Below are 18,606 nucleotides of genomic sequence, written 5' to 3'. Positions count from 1 at the left end.
AATTTTCAACTCCATGCCTATCTTTGATCTCACCACATCATAAGTCCTAAAATGTGGTGCACTGTTACCCACTTCTTCTGCTAATAGTGTTGTTATAGCTGTAGATGCCTCATCTATATTTATCTCATATCCAAGAGATCTAAGCCATCTAACCCTTGGTATAGCTGCTTGAATATAGGTATAATCAATATCTACAAGAAAACATACATCATTTACATGTTGTTCTACTAGTGAAACAGGTATCTTTAATCTCTGTTTCATGGATTTCATGATATCCTCAAAATAACTTGTCACAAGAGTTTCAAAATTAGCTCCCATTTGTTGAATATATTCATTCACTTGAGCTACTATGGACCTATTAGTTTTCTAGCTGATTTTACTAAAAGATGGAAATTCATTTTGTACATAGAAAAATATGCAAATCAAAATTTCACCAAATTTACATTGTGTTCCCTTGGTTCTCCTTATTACTGCTAGATTTTCATTGATTTGTTGCAGTTGCAGTTCTGCAAGATCATAAGTGTGATCCTTCTTAACTAGTTTGTAGCCAACATCTACTACAATGCAAGGTACACTGTTAAGTCTGCTGGATTGATAAAATCTATATGAAATAACCCTAACAACAAATTCAACAAGAGAGTCTTGGATAGTATCTATAGTCATTCCTATCTTGTTCCATTTTGCTCTTGTATTCTTCTTAATTGCTTCCTTAGAGTCACTTCTAAGGGTCTTTGGCTGATCTAGGGTTGGATACACTATTACTCTGTAAATGATCCTCTTTGATATCTTTATTGGACCATCTTCCAACCATAAACTTCCATCATGAATCTTGTTGAGTATAGTTCTAATCCATTTCATTTTGAAGATAGTGGGAAACTCTAGGGCATGAGTCAAACCCTTCCTCTCAACGATTTGGTACTCTTCCTTCAAAACTCCATTTTCAAACAAGCTATCATATGCTTGTCTCATTTCCATGTCTCTAATGGCTCCTATCTTGTAGTTGTAACATCTCCTAACATCTTGGACCATAACTACCTTAGGAGGAATAACAAATAGGGCTTCGACTAGGTCATTTTTGTATGCCACTTTAGGGATTGGTAAAAAATTAGGTTGTTTAACTTTGTTTGACACTAATTGGACCTCAAACGGCTCTTTCTCCTATGGTTTCCTAGAACTGGAGGCCATTTGTGTGATCTAGGGTTTAAACACGAAGAAAATGTGAAACTACGTAGCTCAGCACTAGTATAAATACCTTGAAATTGATGAAACTGTGTTGAATGACTGTTGAAATTGGCTCAAATGCTAGATTCTCTACTTTGAAATTATTTTTCACTCTTCTTCATCTTAGCTCTTTGTTCGCGATGAAGAAAAATGGTTTAAAATGTGATCATATACCCTAATTTTGTAGCATTTAATGCTTAGTGCATTTATAGTTGTCCACTCGGCTTCTTAAGCATTTTTGCATTACTCCGCATCCACTAAAGTATCCCTTACTCAGCTTCAACTAAAATTTCTCTTCAGTCGGCTTCTACTACCAACTTGGCTACAACTAATCATTCGGCTTCTACTGATTTTGGCAATCAACTTGGCATGTATTGGAGTTTTACTTGGCATCTAAAGGCAACTTGGTAATACTTATGAAATCTTGAAATTTTAATTTTGCATCTCTATTCATGTTGATCTCTTATTTTCATCATTTACTTGTCTTGGAACTGATGTATGATAAAGCTTTGTATATCAATCCCACATACCTTCTTTTTCTTAGTTGGATGAAGTGTGACCACTTGACCTTTTAGGTGAAGTGATCCCTTCATTGATGTGTTGCTCCCATCTTTCTTCTTCCATGTCTTATTCATTTCTCCTTTGATGTGTTCAACATATACCTTATCTTTTCCTTTGTTGAACTCTGAGTTGGGTGCCTTTAACCTTGTTGGGCAATTCTTGCTGATATGACCAATCTTCAAACAACTAAAGCATGTAGTTTGGCTAAGCCATCTGCTATAGTTTTCACTAAAATGTGTTCTTATACAATTTTTAGGGATGTGTCCATATTCCTGATAGTAATGGCAGCTATACCTGGTGTTTTAGTCCTAATTATAGTGATGTCCATGATTATTTCCCCTTGCTAGCTGATTAGGTGTCCACATAGGCTTTGATCTACACTCAAAACCTCTATGTCCATACTTCTTGCAATTGTAGCAATGACCTTCAAATCTTGGTCTTCTGATAGTCGTAGTCCTACAGTCATGTGCTTGATGTTCTTACTTGTTGTACTTGTGACAATGACCCATATTCTTAGGTTTGTCATGTTGATGGGCGTTCTTGCTCCTACACACATTAGAGGTATGTCCCTTTTTACCACAGAAATGACAAGTAGGTTAAGTGTTCTTACCTTTGTCGCTTCTTTCTTCTGTAACTTTTAGAGGTTGAATATTGTTACTTCGGCATCTATATTATACTCAACATCAACTTGAGAATTGGTTAAGTGTGTTGACACTCAATTGTCAAAACCAATCTAAGGTCAACACATATTGTTGATCTAATTCTAGAAGACTCTACAAATGTCTTTATAAGGGCATATCCAAACCCTATTTTGTGTGTGTGTGTGTGAAGATAAAAGAGTGAAATATTGTGAATCAATATGTGAAGGAGTTGGACTACAACCAAAATTGTGAAGTACCAAAGTGTAGCAATCTAGTGGAGCAGTGAAGAGTGGAGTAAAGATCTATTAGATAGAAGATCATATCAGACAAAGGAAAGAGGAGATTCATAATCAGCATAGTAAGTGCAGACTGAAGGATTAGGTACTAAATTATTTTGGCAAGTTAATCAGGGTAAATCTCTTAACAGAGTGGACTTAACAGGCCTATGTAAATCTCTTAACATAGTGTTTGCTTCATTGTGAGTTTTAAATCCTTTAGTCAAGGTAGACCTAATAGTCTTTGTAAATCTCTTAATAGGGAAGACCCCTCACAGGGTAGATCATCAGAAGTGATCAAATTTTTAGCCTTAATAGGCTAACTATATTACTATAGTAGTGAAGATTTGTGCGTGTCATCCCCACCCTAGTCTTACCTTCACCTTGTAGGGTTTCTAGGTAACCAAAATCTCTTCTGTAGTGTGTTTACATTTTCATGATTGATGGATGTGATACATAGTTAGATCTATTTCAACATTTGAATTTTTAAGTTTTATTATGCATAATCTAGATATGAGATGGATAATGTGGTGAATGCAATCAAGTTATTTTGAAGGTTTAAAGTTTTAGTGATCCTAATTCACCCCCTCCCTCAGTATCTCAATTTCCCAAAAAACTTCCAACAATTAGTATCAAAGGAGAGTTCTTAGAAGGATTTCAAGCACTTGAGAGTTGAGATCTTGGAGATGGAGGCTTACAAATTGGGAAATATTATTGACAATCAAATGATTGACATCCAGATCATACTGCAACAACTTGAAGTAGAAAAAGAGGAACTAAGGAAATCCCTAAGGAAAAGCGAGGATGTGGTTATTCAACAAAATGACACACTTTATCAAGAAGTTGATACCCAAGGATTTCTTGACAATGGAAGTTCCAATGAAAGTGATGTAACTATTGCAGATCTATTGGAAAAGAATAATATTATAAATGAAGAAGTCAGAGGATTGAACACAGAACATGAAACCAATTAGTAAGGCTATGTGAAGTGACTAAACAAAAGAAGAAAGATGAAGAAGATAAAGTTGTGGCTAAAGAAGACAAAAGAAAAATGGCAATTAGACTTGAAGAAAAACCATATGATGCACAAAATCTTACAAACACTCAGCTAGACATGATGAATTAACTGATACTTGCAAATCAAGAACTAAACATGAAAGACATAGAGATAGAAAATTTGACATCACAAAATGACCAACTAAGGAATGAGCTAAGATTTGAGAAGGAACTTGTGGAAAGGATGAACAAGCCCAATGAAGCAATGAAATATTTTGAAGAACTGACGAGATCACCAAGATCACCCAGTGACACCTTTGGATTAGGGAATATTAAGCATCATTCATCCGTTGAAGAAGGAGAATCATCCAAGAGTGGAGAGAAAAGAAATGCAAAAGCTAAAAAGAAAACCTACATGCTATCATTGTGGAAAAATGGGACACAAATAAACATCTACAAAATCAAGATTGGTAAGAAAAACCCTAAACCTAAGTTTACTAGTAACTATTTTAATTGCAAGAAGCAAGGTCATCAAGAACATGAATATAGATCAAAGGTGCGCAATACACCTACTGCACCTAGATTTGAGGGATATTGCTACAATTGTCAAAAGTATGGACATAAAGCTCATGAATGAAAATTAAAGGAAAAATTTGACTGGACAACCAAAATCAAGACAATGCACCTAAGAAATTTAAGTCTTACAATTGGGATTATAATACAAGGCACAACTATCATTATTGTGGAGAGTATGGTCATATTACATAAAATTGCATGAGAACACATTTTAGAGGCAATTACAAGAAATGGTTGAATGGAAGCATAGTTTGTTTTAGTTGTCACAATACTGGACATGTTAGCAAAACCTACAGGATCCGAGCACCAACACCAAACAATGAACACATCAAGGGAAAAGGAAAAGTGGATGTAGAACAAATAAAGAAAGAGATGAATCAATCCTAGAAGAAAAAAGTAGAAGTTGGAAGAAGTGGAACAAATGAAGTTAAGATCAACCAATCCAATGGAGATGGTGATTACACCACCTCAAACTAATCAATAAAGGTATGTAAGGAACTGCATATTCAAATTACTTATGTTACATAAATTGTGCCTAAGTTCATATCTGCATAAGATAAGATGCATTAGAACAGATTTATGGAAAGAAAAATGTAATGGAATCATTTACACTATTGGGTGCCGAGCATCAGTAATACTATCTATATTGACTGAGCATTGCAATATGGACTGAGTACTCACAATGACCGAACTAATGTGTTGGCTAAGCTAGATGGTATTGACTGAGTTGTATAATAGAGATTGGGTTAAAAGTGTAACAAGGACTAAGACAACTGGATTCCACCTAACTAAGTACACAACATTTATGAGTAGCCCTAATTTTATGAATAAATTTAAATGGTAAAAATTTGAAACATTTCACACACCTTGCATTCAGATTTTAGAGTTTGAGCAATTTGAGAAAATTGTGAAGCAATTTCTAAGGCAATTGAAAGTGAATTTAAAGTTGAAGGAGTGATCAAGTGTTGATTATCATTTGTGCCGAGTTGTTCAAAAAGAAAAATTTAAAAGATCTAACACAAAAATGGCATATGGATCATCATCAACGATAAAGAATTAAGGAGAAGAGGTAGGCAATGTTCAATTGGTGTAGAGTGACACTTGTCCTGCAGCTAAATATCATGTTATTCCTGAGATTGCTACAAAAGGAGATTCAATGGGTGCATTATCATCGATACCACCTAGGGTCATTATGATTCATGATGTATGGAGCTATTTCATGTGTAAAATCAGTGAAATAGGAAACTATGAAATTTGTTTGGCATACCAGAAGTTGTGTGATGAAGGTATTGAAGGAGGAGTTCAAGATTGTAGAGAGGAAAGGGTTAACATGTGCCCTAATTTTTTCAAGAAATTTCAAAATTAAATGAATCAAGGTCATGCTGAGCCAAATTCACAACATGGAGTAATGGCTAGAGAATGGGTCGATCAAAATCACAAAGAAGATTAATCACACTGTTACAAGATATCCAACATTTGATAAGAACAAGACTATGCAATGCCAGAGCAAAGACGCAGTCAAGGCAAACACCATGGATGAGTATAATGGACATGGAATGTCAATTTCAAACATTAATGGTCCATTAATTGACTTTGTAGTGAGAGTGATTGCACACAAATTCTACCAGTCAAGCCGACTAAATAGTGTGCCATGTATGGCAATAGATCAGGCTTGGAATATTGTGATAAAAGACTATGAATATGATCTTGTCGAGCTCCAATGATTGCAACTGACAGAGAACCTCTTATCAATGAAAGACTAAGAATTCAATATGTAAGTTTGGATCATTGATAATGTGTATTTTCTTTTATGTACAAAGTTATTTTCCTACTATTGGCAATGTTGAATGGGAACAAAGAAAACCTACTACAAGGTAGATAAGTGAGTATGTTGTGAATTTGGGAGACATTTTTGAGAATGTGTTAGATGGATACATTGATGACTTTAAATAGAAAATGAGGAGAATAACAAGGATTCTTACATCCTTAGTTGACAAATACTATAACGATGTGTATTTTCTAGTAGATATTGATTACACATATGTTTAGGCCTAGCTTAGACCATTTAGATATGAAATTGATATTGATGATGTGAGTGTAGCAATTACTGCACTACTTACTAAAGAAATTGATATAAAATCTGAGCCCTTTGGCAAGTATGAAGAAGCAAAAGCAATAAAAACAATAGATATTAAGATTGCTTCTACTAACAAGAAAAGGAAGAAAGTGATTAAATACCTAGAAGGGAAGCTAGGCACATGGACTGAAGGTGAAGGATCATTGATGATCACACAAGATCTTGGAGAAGACTAAGACAGTGATAGTGATGCAAAGGAAGAGGAAGACAGTGTAGATAAACAAGGAAAATCCTTAGCACTTGTCTCTCAACCAACAAAGAAGGCCAAGACAATAAAAATCATTGAGCCTAAGGTAAAGAAAATTGTAAAGAAGGCAATATCTAAGCCCCTCTCTCCTCCTGTACCACTCAGATTGAGAACTAGGGTGGCAACAACAGCTAGTGTTGAGCCACCATTAAAAAAGGGTGTTGCAAGGATTATAAAACCAAGTGAAGGTTCTAGTGGTAAAAGTGCAAACAAGAGAAAATTTCCAGCCACCAAAGATCAACCAAGGAGAAGAAAACTAATATTACAAAATCATGATGAAGAAGAAGATGCAAAGAAAAATGAATCTGATGAAATAGGTCGTTGTCGAATCACTGATCATACAAAGCCTAAATCTATTGATGAGGTGTGTGATAACATTAGAAACTCTGTAGGCTTATCAGGCTTCAAATTCATAAAGTTTGGAACATTAAGTGTTGCTAACAAGTCAAGAGTAGAGGAAGCCATGTTAGACATGATTACTAAGTTTAAAACTACACCTTAAGAGATAGGTAATAATATTCCAAATGAATTGTATAGTAGAATTGATGCCAAATGGCAACATGCAACCAAGACTGAGAAGCAGATAAGAGAAGGAGTATTAGCTAATATCATGCTCGAGTTAACAACTAAACAAATAACAATTTTTTTGGAGAAGCATAGGAACAAATTCATTCCTAAATACAAAGCTTTCATGGTTATACAACATAAAATTGAAAATGTTTAAAACAAAGTGCATTACTGTGGAAGAACATTTTTGGATTAACTGTTGTGAAAATACTAACAAGGGGTAAAGGTAAGGGAGTTGATCAGAAAATTGAGCAAGATGTATATAATGATCTTGATACTCTAGAGAAGGCAATAAAACAAACGGTATAGGAGAGTGAAAAGGATAAAGTAACTATTGAAGATGTACATAGTGATGAAGAAGGCATAGGTGTGCCAAGCTTACAGGAACATGGTAATGTATCCCTTATTTGTTCCACCACTCCTGACATTCCTACGATACAAAAAATAAAGGTTGCCCTAAAATAGGAGACACGTGCTCCAGTTGTCAATCCTACTACTCAGAGTCAAACAGGTACCAAGGAGTTAGAAAAAGACAAAGAAGAAACTAAGGTTTTAGATGAGAAGACCAAGCAAGATAAAGAAACAAATGTGTATTAATCTACTACAGGTCAACAAGGACTACAAGTCTTAAGACCTTTAGATGAGGGAAACAAAGAGACAAAGCATAAAGGAAATGAAGAAGAAGAGGAAGGAAATGAGAGTGCAATCTCACAGACAAAGCTGAGTGTGCAAGCTCACACTCTACCCCCAACTACGTTAGATCCCACATCCGCACAATAGGTGCAAGTCCCTACAATACAAATCACATTGAGTGCTACTATTGTTGTTTTTGGTACTGATGCACTAGTTAGAATGAGTGGTGACACACCTTCACCCACTCTAGCCCTAGCTATGTTGAGCAGCAACACTCCTAAAAAGGGCAAAGGGAAGAAGAAGAAGTTAAGTTCTCTAGGTAAAGTTGTTACCTTGGATGAAGTTATTGAATTGCCTGATTGGGATTTGAAGAATCTCATGTTTGAAAAAACTATAATTTTGCAAGACATTTTGGCAAGAAAGAAATGACAAGAGGAAATGAGAAGAGAGCAACAACAAATACAAGTATGGCATGATATTAAAGACATATTTGTTGACGCATCTTATATTTTGAGCATTGATGAACATGCCCCTATCATCTCTCAGTTAATGCAAATTGTTGAGAAATTCAACATTAAGGATATAGAAGCAAATGAGAAATTAATGGCCCAGTAGGAGAAATCTTTTGAGAAAAAGTTACACTTGAGAAAGTTTCTACTGTGATTGCATTGAGAAAGGTTGAACTGTTGGCACTTGTACAAAATCTAGAGGAACTTGTGAAGAAAATACAAGATCTATACAATATTCTCTATGATGAGCCCATATTCACCAATGAATTCCAAGCTAGCATTAAGAAGATTAAGGCTAATTAAAAATCTTTAGGAAATTATATCTCTCAATTAGCTGGATCAAGCTCAATGCAGTACAATAGATTATTGTTTGCACAAGGGAGGTTAGTTGATCTACACACAATAGATAGTAGAATGAGGGCCAAGCTTATCTCCATACAATCCATGTTGATACCTCATTTTAAGGTCATGCAATGAGAGTTGGCTTCAACAAAGGACCTCATTCAAACAAATCAAAATCTTTCCACTCCTAATAGTTTAATTAACTTAGTTGCAAATTTGGAGATCAAGATACAAGTTTTGGAATCAGTAAGAACCACATGGGATCATGCTCTTGCCATGATTATTCAAACTCATAAACTATTCATTGACAAATATGGTTTGATTTCATCCTCCCAACCCCAACAATAGACATGAGTGACAAAATCAAGGGGGATAAGACATAAGAGATACAAAAGAGATTGATTAAAAATGATCAAATCAGAGATGCAGAGCTCAGATAGGCAACAAAAGCCAACACAATGGAATGACAAAGCTACATTAGCTATCTTGAGTCATCCAATGTATTGTATCTTTGAGTATGTTGTACAAATTTTGAATTCCTATATGGACCGAGTCATAGGCATAGGGGGAGTACTATCATTTTTGAACTATATTGTAATGATGTAATCATGACAAAGTGTTTTTGCCACTAATGTCAAAGGGGGATATTGTTAATCTCTCTAGTTTTGTTGTTTATTAGTGTCAAATACTTAGTAATATATAAGGCAAAGTTGTTTAGTCATCACTGCGACTGAGTTACTCTATACAGGTTGAGTCGTGTATTTGTAAAGACTTGTAAATAATCTTGTTTATGCCAAGCTCTACAAGAGCCAAGCAAGCCTTTGGTTGTCGAGTATTTCTATGCAAGCCAAGTTCAATAAATGTCGAGCAAACATAGTATATGGATGTCGAGTCATAAAGGAGCCAAGTTAGTTGAGGCAGAGTATCACTAGGAAGAACAATTACGACTAAGCATTAGACACAATATGTGTCAAGCAATACAATGTGAACCAAAATGTTTGTAATGGCACAAACTTTGAGGTAAACCATTTTGAGCCGACATATAAACAACATTTAATGCTCGTAGAGTTTGTTACATGTTTTGGCATGGATCATCAATCCCTACGAAGGTGGGACAACTAATCAGATAAAGAGGCTAAAAAGGAAAAATCTAGATCGTTGATCTAATTCTAGAAGACTCTACAAATGTCTTTATAAGGGCGAATCCAAACCCTATTTTATGTGTCTACATGTGAAGAGAATAGAAGCAAAGTATAGTGAATCTATATGTGAAGGAGTTAGAATGCAAGAGAAATTGTGTGGTATTAGAGTGTAGCGACCTAGTGAAGTAGTGAAGATAAGAGTAAAGATATATCAGATAGAAGATCAAATCAGACAAAGGAATGAGGAGATCTACAATTGGCATTATAAGTGTAGACCAAAGGATCATGTACTAAATCAGTTTGGCAAGTGGGTCAAGGTAAATCTCTTAACAAAGTGGTCTTCATAGACCTATGTAAATCTCTTAAGAGAGTGCTTACTTCATTGTGTTTTTTAAATCCTTTAAACAAGGTAGACCTAACAATCTTTGTAAAGCTCTTAACAAGGCACACCCCTCATAGGGTAGATCATTAGAAGTGATCAAATTTGTAGCCCTTACAGGCTAACTTTGTTATTGCAATAGTGAAGATTTGTGGGTGTCATCCCCAACCCAATTTTATCTTCACCTTGTAGGGTTTCTGGGTAACCAAAATCTCTTGTGTTATGTGTTTACATTTTCATGATTGATGTATGTGATACATAGTTAGATCTATTTAGCATTTGAAGTTTTAAGTTATGTTATGCATAATCTAGATATGAGATGGATAATGTGGCGAATGCAGTCAAGTTATTTTGAAGGTTTAAAGTTTTAGTAATCTTGATTCACCCCCTCCTCTCAATATCTCAATTTCCCAATAAACTTCCAATAGCAAGTACATCAATAAATTCCACATTAAGGGGAGATAATTATCTAAAAAATGATGAACAACTCGAAAAAACATATACTCATTGTAGAGGATAATTCATTGTGCATCCAACAAACATATGGAGGACTTGTTAATACAGGTTTTGGTGAGATCATTGAGATTATTTATGGACCAGGTTAGAAACCACTAGATGCCTCCATATATGTTGCGGTACATTTTCACAAGTATGGTGGGCCACCATAGAACTAAGAAGATCTAAAAAGTATACTGATATTACCTATAATGTTGGGTAGCCAAATACAACTCCCACTCACCACATCATAGGCTATTGCTACACACAAATCTCAAAGACTTGTGCTAAAGAATACAACAATCGATATTGGTGCAATTGAGGAACAAAAAGTTAACATTAACAACTACATCTAGAATGAAATCATTAGATGGTCTTCATATTCAACCCTCTTTTACCTTCGACATGTACTTCAAAATGCAAAATAACTTGTATACAATTATATAGATAACGAAGGACTGTTACCTAAATTAAATGACACAAAAAATAAAATGCAATCATTTTGCCTATCTAGAACAATTAAAATAGAATTAAACTACACAAAGATAATATTAAAAATACATAAGACTACAATGTAACCCTTGCTACCCCTTGAAGATGCAAGTGATAGTTGTATACATTTGACTTTATCCCAACCATATTTATGTATATTTCCACACATTCTTGATCTAATGAGGAACAAAACTTGGTAAAGCTTTTGTAAATGGGTTGCAAGCATAGTGGGTTTAACCATGGAGGAAACTCTGTAGTCAAGTCCACTTGAGTTGGAGTAGTACTAGGATGGGTGACCTCCTAGGAAGCCCCAATGGTTCACCTCTATGAACATCACCTAGATTCAATGAGTGCTAAGTGTTCCATTTATTGTCATGAGAGATAGACTTGTGTAAAACTTTTTAGTTAAGTGCACTTGAGCTAGAGTAGTACTAGGATGGGTGACCTAGGAAGTCTCAATGCTTCACCTCTATGAGGATCACCTATATTCAATGAGTGCTAAGTGTTCCATTTATTGTCATGAGAGATATACTCGTGTGAATCACTACTCATGAAACAAGAGTCAATAAGTTTGACTCAAAAAACTACACAATTAAATCTTGATAACATATCACTATAAATTTGTATTCATCTTGCATCAATCTTAAAGTGCTTGATTTCCAAGATTTAGGTTTTGAATTTGCACACTTCATTACCATGTCTTTGATAGTTAAAAACATTTCTTTCAACAACTAAACACATTATTATATCAAACAACTACAAAGGTTTTTAAAAAAATTACTATTTCAATTTGATTCCATTAAAGAAGCCCACTTAGGGCTCGTTTGGCCACGGGAATAGAAATATATATTCTGGATTTGTTATTGTGGAATAACCAACGAGAATACATATTCGTATTCTATGTTTGGTGAGACAAAATTGAAATTAGAATTAGAATAGCATATGAAGACCAACAAAGTAGAGGTATGGCAGATGAGGGCCTGAATATGATGGAGAGGAGATACAAAGGGTTTATTTTGGGTTCAGCGTGCTCACATTGTGATCCTTAGTTGCAACCTTCAACTGGGGTCACAACCTTCATTTAAATTATTTCCATGTGGATGCATGCTCCAACCAGATGTTATAGCACAAGGAGTGAGCATATATTGGGAGCAAGGTCCCCTGTAGTAGTAACTCAAGTAAGTCGTCGATTAGTGAATTTCAACATAATTTCTGGGACATCAATGGCTTGCCCACATGTAGTCATCGTAGTTGCTTTAGTTAAAACACCACATCCCACATGGAGCCTTGTTGTAATCAAATCCACCACTATGACAACAGGCTATTCCTCGTGAACATCTGAAACCTAAAACCAAAGTTGAATCTTTAGCATTTCTTCCTAGCATTAACATTTCAATGTCGAGCAACATTTATAGTGGACACCACCAATGCAAAGATAGGAAGAAGTCCTCACGCAAGGAGATCCAAGGGCTATTCGACTATGGATCAAGACATATAAATCCCAAATCAACTTTAGGATCTCTTAATCTGGTTTATGATTATGACGTAGATGACATGATCAATGATGTGTGCAACATTAGTGGAGGCACTCCAGCCCAACCCAACTTAAAAATCTCACTAGTGGTTTGAAGTTTGAACACAACACCTACTTACAATTAAACTATTCATGGCAAAACTTCAAATCTCACTAGTGGTTTGAAGTTTGAACACAACACCTACTTACAATTAAACTATTCATGGCAAGGCTCTCAATGGCAACAAATGCCATTTTCCTAATTTCTATGACTCTATGGTTCTTGGTGATTGTGCTCATGGGCATGGACTTGAAATTTTCATCAAATATGTATTCCAATAAAACCTTAGGTGGAAAGGCAAATGCTCATTTTGGGCCAAAATGGGAATAAGTACTTCTATTCTCAATTTCAATTTGGTGCATCCAGATAGAGGATTCATTATTTTAAGCATTTACAAATGCCTATTCCAGTTTAATTCCTGTTGCCAAACGAGCCCCTAGGCGGGGTCCCATGGAAGGGAGCTTCCTATGAAATAGAGCGGGAGCCACTTTCTATTTTAAAAGAAATACTTAAGAGGTAGCAGTCCCATGACATATGTTTTATATTTAAGTTGCTTTGAAATTTAAGGAAAATAAATTAAGAATAAGTTAAAAAATATTTTTTCTCTAAAACTATTTGTTAACTAAAAGTATAAAATTCAAATGTTTGACAAGTGGCAAAAGCATTCCTAAGCTGGTGGGGCTGTTTCCAAGATCACCCCTTTTCCACCTGTGTCCAAAAACTTAAGGGCTTCTATAATTTAGGAAAAGATTTTGAATAATCCTGTAGTAAAATAAAAACAATTCTCATCAGACCACCCCTTCCTCAAAAATAGAACTTAAGCCTCCTGACCACCGCTTACTGAAAAATAGAACTTAAGCCCCCTCATAAGAAGGAGAATGTAATACTGTAAGCTAATCCCATGTTGTTCATACCCAACCCCATGTCCCAGTCTATGTTGATATTGAGACGGTGAGGGGCCATGGTGGTGTCAATGTTTAAGATATTGGTGAAGAATCGATTAGCTTCCATATTCTGACAGTGAATTGAGATTTAATTGCATCTGTATTTCTCTGCTTTAGTAAATATGTCCATTTATCATTTCCCAACTCATAAATCTAAATTACTTGTGTAGCTATCGTTTACATTTCTCAATTAACAAAGATTTCCGTAAAACCCCAGTCCCTGTAACCAGTAATTATAAATGACATCTAAACCCAATTTGATGTCTGTTACAACACTCTTTCAACATCGAGCTTCAAGCTGCAAGTACTCTGGTTATGTACCACATGCATACAGAAACTTTCTTCTCCCGGTAGCCAGCACAAGAAAAATTCAAACTCTGGCTGTTAGTGCACCATGTATGTGTGAACTGTGCAGAGTTGTAAATATCCATTGAACCATAGCATATCCATTGAATCGTAGCTTCCACCACTAGTGGAACGCTATAAGAATAAGTTAAATACAACATCGAATATCTATAGCAGTGAATGGTAATCCAAATTTAGTTAAGTATCCTCTGCTCAGATATCAAAGTATATAAGAAAGAAACAGACCATAAACTTCCATTCAAAAAACAATTTCCAAAAACTGCACAATAAATTGACAATATATATATATAAATGTGGTATTACATTATTACATTTAGGAGCCTCGCAGGGCAAAAGAATGATATAGGAGCAGCAATGCTGTTACAAGATATACATATGAATTCTACTAACATGAAGACTATAGACTGAAGACCATTGAACTATTAAAAAATGAACCTAGAACTTATCTTCATTGCAGCTCATCATCCTACTAATACTACAAAGAATGAAAGAATATTAAAAAAATTTGGGGACAGGAGGGAAAAGAATGAAAGAATAAGAAAAAACTTGTGGCAGAAGGTTTATAAATGGACCTCGGCCACAGCTCCTCTTCCTCTTGCAGGACAACAGCCTGCTTGACGCTACTCCCATTGTATAATGCAAGATAGGAACTAGAGCTTCAATGTAAGCTCCTCACAATAAACAACATCCTGCAGAGATAGACCAATAAAAGCAGCATACAGTAAAGCTGTAGCTACAAGTGAGATCCCCTCAAAAGAATGAAATAATATGTGTCTACAAAGAATTTCTAAGTAATGCAAAAAAGAACAAATAAAGCCAATCATGTAGGAGATGAGGTGCTGGCGCCATCACTGCCCCGAGGTTCCCATGCTGAAGCTGTGAAAAGGGGCTGGTCCAACCAACCAAGTGTAAGTCCTCCATCTTGTTGCTTCAATCTGTAACTCTTGCAGGAGAACATCTCCAACAGCATTCTGGCTTGAATAACTTCTCTATCTCTGAGAGGAACCTGTGTGAATCCTCCTTCCTCCATCATGTGCTTCCAAACCTCAAAATTTTCATGCCTTTCAGTCCTCTCTGGCCCTTCGCAAGCTATGATATTCCTGATCTCTCTTGCATAAAACTGCTCCACCTTGACCCTAGCAGGACTCTCTGGCGGAAGATTGGCATCAATTGAATCAAATAAAGCTGAGTAATACTGCAGTGAGTTCAAGAAACGGCTTTCAAACGTGGCATCATTATGATTTGCCTCTTGCTCAACCATTGCAACAACAGCCGGTTTTGTACTCTGAATAAGTCCAAGCAAATCTCTTAAGGCAGACCCATTATCATATAATGTTTTATGCAGCTGCAACAAGCAATTTACTGCGACGGTCTCCCTCTCCTTCACATGTAACATCCAAAGTCTCACATCTTCCAATTTATCAACAACTGCGTGAAATTCAAAAGGAAGATTTAAGGCTTCTGCAAAGCCTGCAAGCCTGTCCCCTGTATCCTGGAGGTCCTCCTTGGACTCTCCAATCCCAGTTATTCTCACATGGATTGGAGGCTTAGGCCTTGATGCCAAGCTCTGAAAAAGTGCCGGCCACTGGAGACCCTGCTTTATATCAAAATCTATGATGTGAACTCTGTCTTTGTCCTCAAATGCCTTCAAAATGATCTCATTTGCTGTGTAATGGAAAAATTTAGGAATTGGGCTAATATGATTGATCAGCTGGAAGCCTGTCATCAGATCATCATCACTTAAATCAAGATCCACGGCAATGGGATGGAAGACATGAGGCCAAAGCTTCGTTGATCGGAGAATTAGACCTTCTGTGAAATAAGCTGCAACTCTATGCATGGGACTGCCTTCTGGAGAAGCAAGCTCTCCCAATCGGGAGATGAAATGGGTAACCAAATGCAAGCTCTTAGTAGAAACTGCCTCTGCACAAGCAATCAATAAATTGACAAGTTCCAACCCTTGTTCCATTTGTGTTTGTTCTTCTGTGCCAATTGCGCCGCTACCTGAATAAAGCGGCATAATGTTTGGAAATTCAGAGTGAGGAGCACCTTCATGGCCGCTATCATTTGCAGAAGAGTTTCCATCATCATTCCTATGAGTATTTGGAGGCACTGAGCACGAACTTGAATTGGTTTTGTTGGGATCACCGTTGGTGGCATCTACTTGACCCTTCCCTGCAAAGTCTGATATGATAGATTCAACCCAAGCATTGCTCGAGAATGGGAATGGAGACGGAATAGATGTCCTTGGAAGTGCTTCAGGTTGATGCAAATTGGTCAATCCGCTGTTGGACTTTTGGATATCTTGCAAATCCGCTATGGTGAATCCCTGATCATAGTCCGCTGTATCTGTCAACAATTGCTGCAGAGGCTGACTGCAAGCGGGAGAAAATGAGCGGGGTTTCAGTCCAGGACTGATGACAAGATCTAGAACTGAACGAGGCTCATAAGTATTGTTGCCCTTTTGATCTGGAGAGTTGAACAAAGCTGCAGGCAAGCCCGAAGAGCCTCTAATTTCACTCACACTCTCAATCTTGTCACAATTTTCACCAAACCAATGGGTACCCAACTGATTAACGCAGAATTTCGCATTCAAGTCTTCAGATGGGCTGCCCCTTAGCCTCTTCGCTCGATCTTCAGAGCAGTCCTCTGCCGTGCTGTGCTCAGAAAACCTCTTCAAATTCTCCCTCCGCTTGCTGCTCTCCCACAATGTCTCTGCATTCTTAGCCATCAATGCTCCTGTCTGTCGTTCCATGACCCTAGCTTGTGGTCTCTCCATCCAACATGCTGTTTGAGACATCTTGCCAGAGGAGGACCCTTTATCCACCACACCATGGCTCCTTCTTTGGGAAAAAGGAGCTGTTTCTTCCATGGATAACTTCTCCCTTTGCACGACCGCATCACTCACTTGGCTCCTCTGACCACCTTCTCTACTGGAAGCAGCTCTCTCTTCATTTCTGGAATAACTACTACTGCAAGGTAGCTCAGTAACTCCCTTCTGTGAGCTTATATTATGCTGGGATGTGGGGCTTGCAACTTGCTGTGGAGGGAAGAATTTCTCTTGGAGGGGAAAGTGGCAGGACTGGATTTGCTGGGAATGGAGACCAGGTGCTGACCGCTGCTGCCCCTGAAACTGACATGAAGCAGCACCAGATGCAGTAGCAGCTCCTCTCAGTCTGTGTCTAGGGGACACCAATGCAGTGCATCCTGCCAACATTTTATCTTCTTTATTTTTTTCCTCCTCCCTTATCAGCTTCAAATTTTGAGTTAGGGCTCACTTGCTTCCCTTCTAAGCTTATAATATAAAAGATTTGCAGGCCTCAAACAAATCCTTCAGGTGCAATCTATGCAGCTTAGGGGTCCCAGTATAAACGCCAGGAGTGGCCAGTGCAGCACGAAAAAAGGGGCTCCCACTTCTCAAGCAAAATCTATTTTCGATCTCACACAAATTCTCCTACAGAACAATCTATGGCAGTTTTAAGAGCTAACCCACAAGTTTAGGCTTTTGACTATGTTTTCAGCAATGAAGAACTCTCTCTCTGGACAACTCCCACAATTAAATAGAACTCCCAGCAACCCCAGTGATAACAATTAACAAAACTTAGGCCAGTAATGGATATTAGGGAGCTCTAGTGAGTCAGTGAAAAGCAGGGTTTGTAGCAATTGGCACAGTTGGGCAGTGAAAACTAAGAGAACCAGCGAATGGAGATAGGAATTTGGGATCAACTAGCTACTTAAGCAGAGGAGAGCAAGAGAGTATCGTATACATTACCTGTCAAGGGGAAGTGCATTCACATGTTCTGAAAGAGCACCTGATTGCAGCAGCAGAAGCAGAAGTAGAATCCTCCATGGTAGGCGCTGGAGATTGTCAAGCCAAAGTTAGGCACAAATGAATTGAACCTTATCCTACTTTGAGCATTGTTCATGAGCAAAAGTCCTGCAACAACATTTCCACATCTTTCAGAATTACCCATATCCCAAACACCACCAATTTCCCACGTCATCCTCTTCTTAGTGCTCGCTCAATACTGAATCACCTGTTTTTCAGCTGCCATTTGATCTTGTTTTCTGTCCAATCCAATCTGGGATTGTAATATCTCAGAAGCTATTGAGCTCTTCTCACCTCGGATGCTTTCAAATGAGAAGAAGAAGAAGGTGGAAGAAGAGCATGAGGCTACAAGGCCTGAGCACTTGTAGGGAACAGAGCAGTCACACTGCAATGTAATTGGCACAGTAGCCATCGGATCAAAGATCCAACGGTATCAATGTTACCGTTGCAAGTGACCGTTGTGGGGGTGATTATTATTATTATTACTATATTTTATTTATTGATATTATTATTAACTGTAAGGCGTAAGGAGAACCCGTTCGGCAATGCATTTTGCATTTTTACCGTTGGACGGAAAGACGTTTTAGCAAGTTGGCATTTTTCGACGCCCACTGTCTCTGCTTTTTCTTCCCCTGAAATACACACGTGTCGGAATATTTGACTTTATCGAAACCATGCTC

The 18,606-nt window shown here is 37.1% G+C and overlaps 1 protein-coding gene across 1 annotated transcript; it reads right to left on the bottom strand.

Moving 5' to 3' along the window:
* Positions 1-14,357: 14,357 nt before the first annotated feature.
* LOC149557095 (scarecrow-like protein 28) lies at positions 14,358-18,303 on the bottom strand. The gene is made up of 2 exons (XM_089831783.1): positions 18,135-18,303; positions 14,358-18,034 (listed from the first exon to the last, which is right to left on the bottom strand). The coding sequence occupies exon 2, from the start codon at positions 17,312-17,314 to the stop codon at positions 14,918-14,920; it is 2,397 nt and encodes a 798-aa protein (XP_089687909.1). The 5' UTR covers positions 17,315-18,034; positions 18,135-18,303; the 3' UTR covers positions 14,358-14,917.
* Positions 18,304-18,606: the final 303 nt, after the last annotated feature.

This window comes from Cupressus sempervirens, chromosome 5, assembly GCF_028749045.1.
Source record: "Cupressus sempervirens isolate cs-2001-9-10 chromosome 5, ASM2874904v1, whole genome shotgun sequence".
NCBI lineage: Eukaryota > Viridiplantae > Streptophyta > Pinopsida > Cupressales > Cupressaceae > Cupressus > Cupressus sempervirens.
This window is presented reverse-complemented; position numbering and strand designations above follow the sequence as displayed.

What these genes read in the sequence shown, in the direction of transcription:
- LOC149557095 (XM_089831783.1), bottom strand. Translation starts at nt 17,314, where the DNA reads ATGTTGGCAGGATGCACTGCATTGGTGTCCCCTAGACACAGACTGAGA.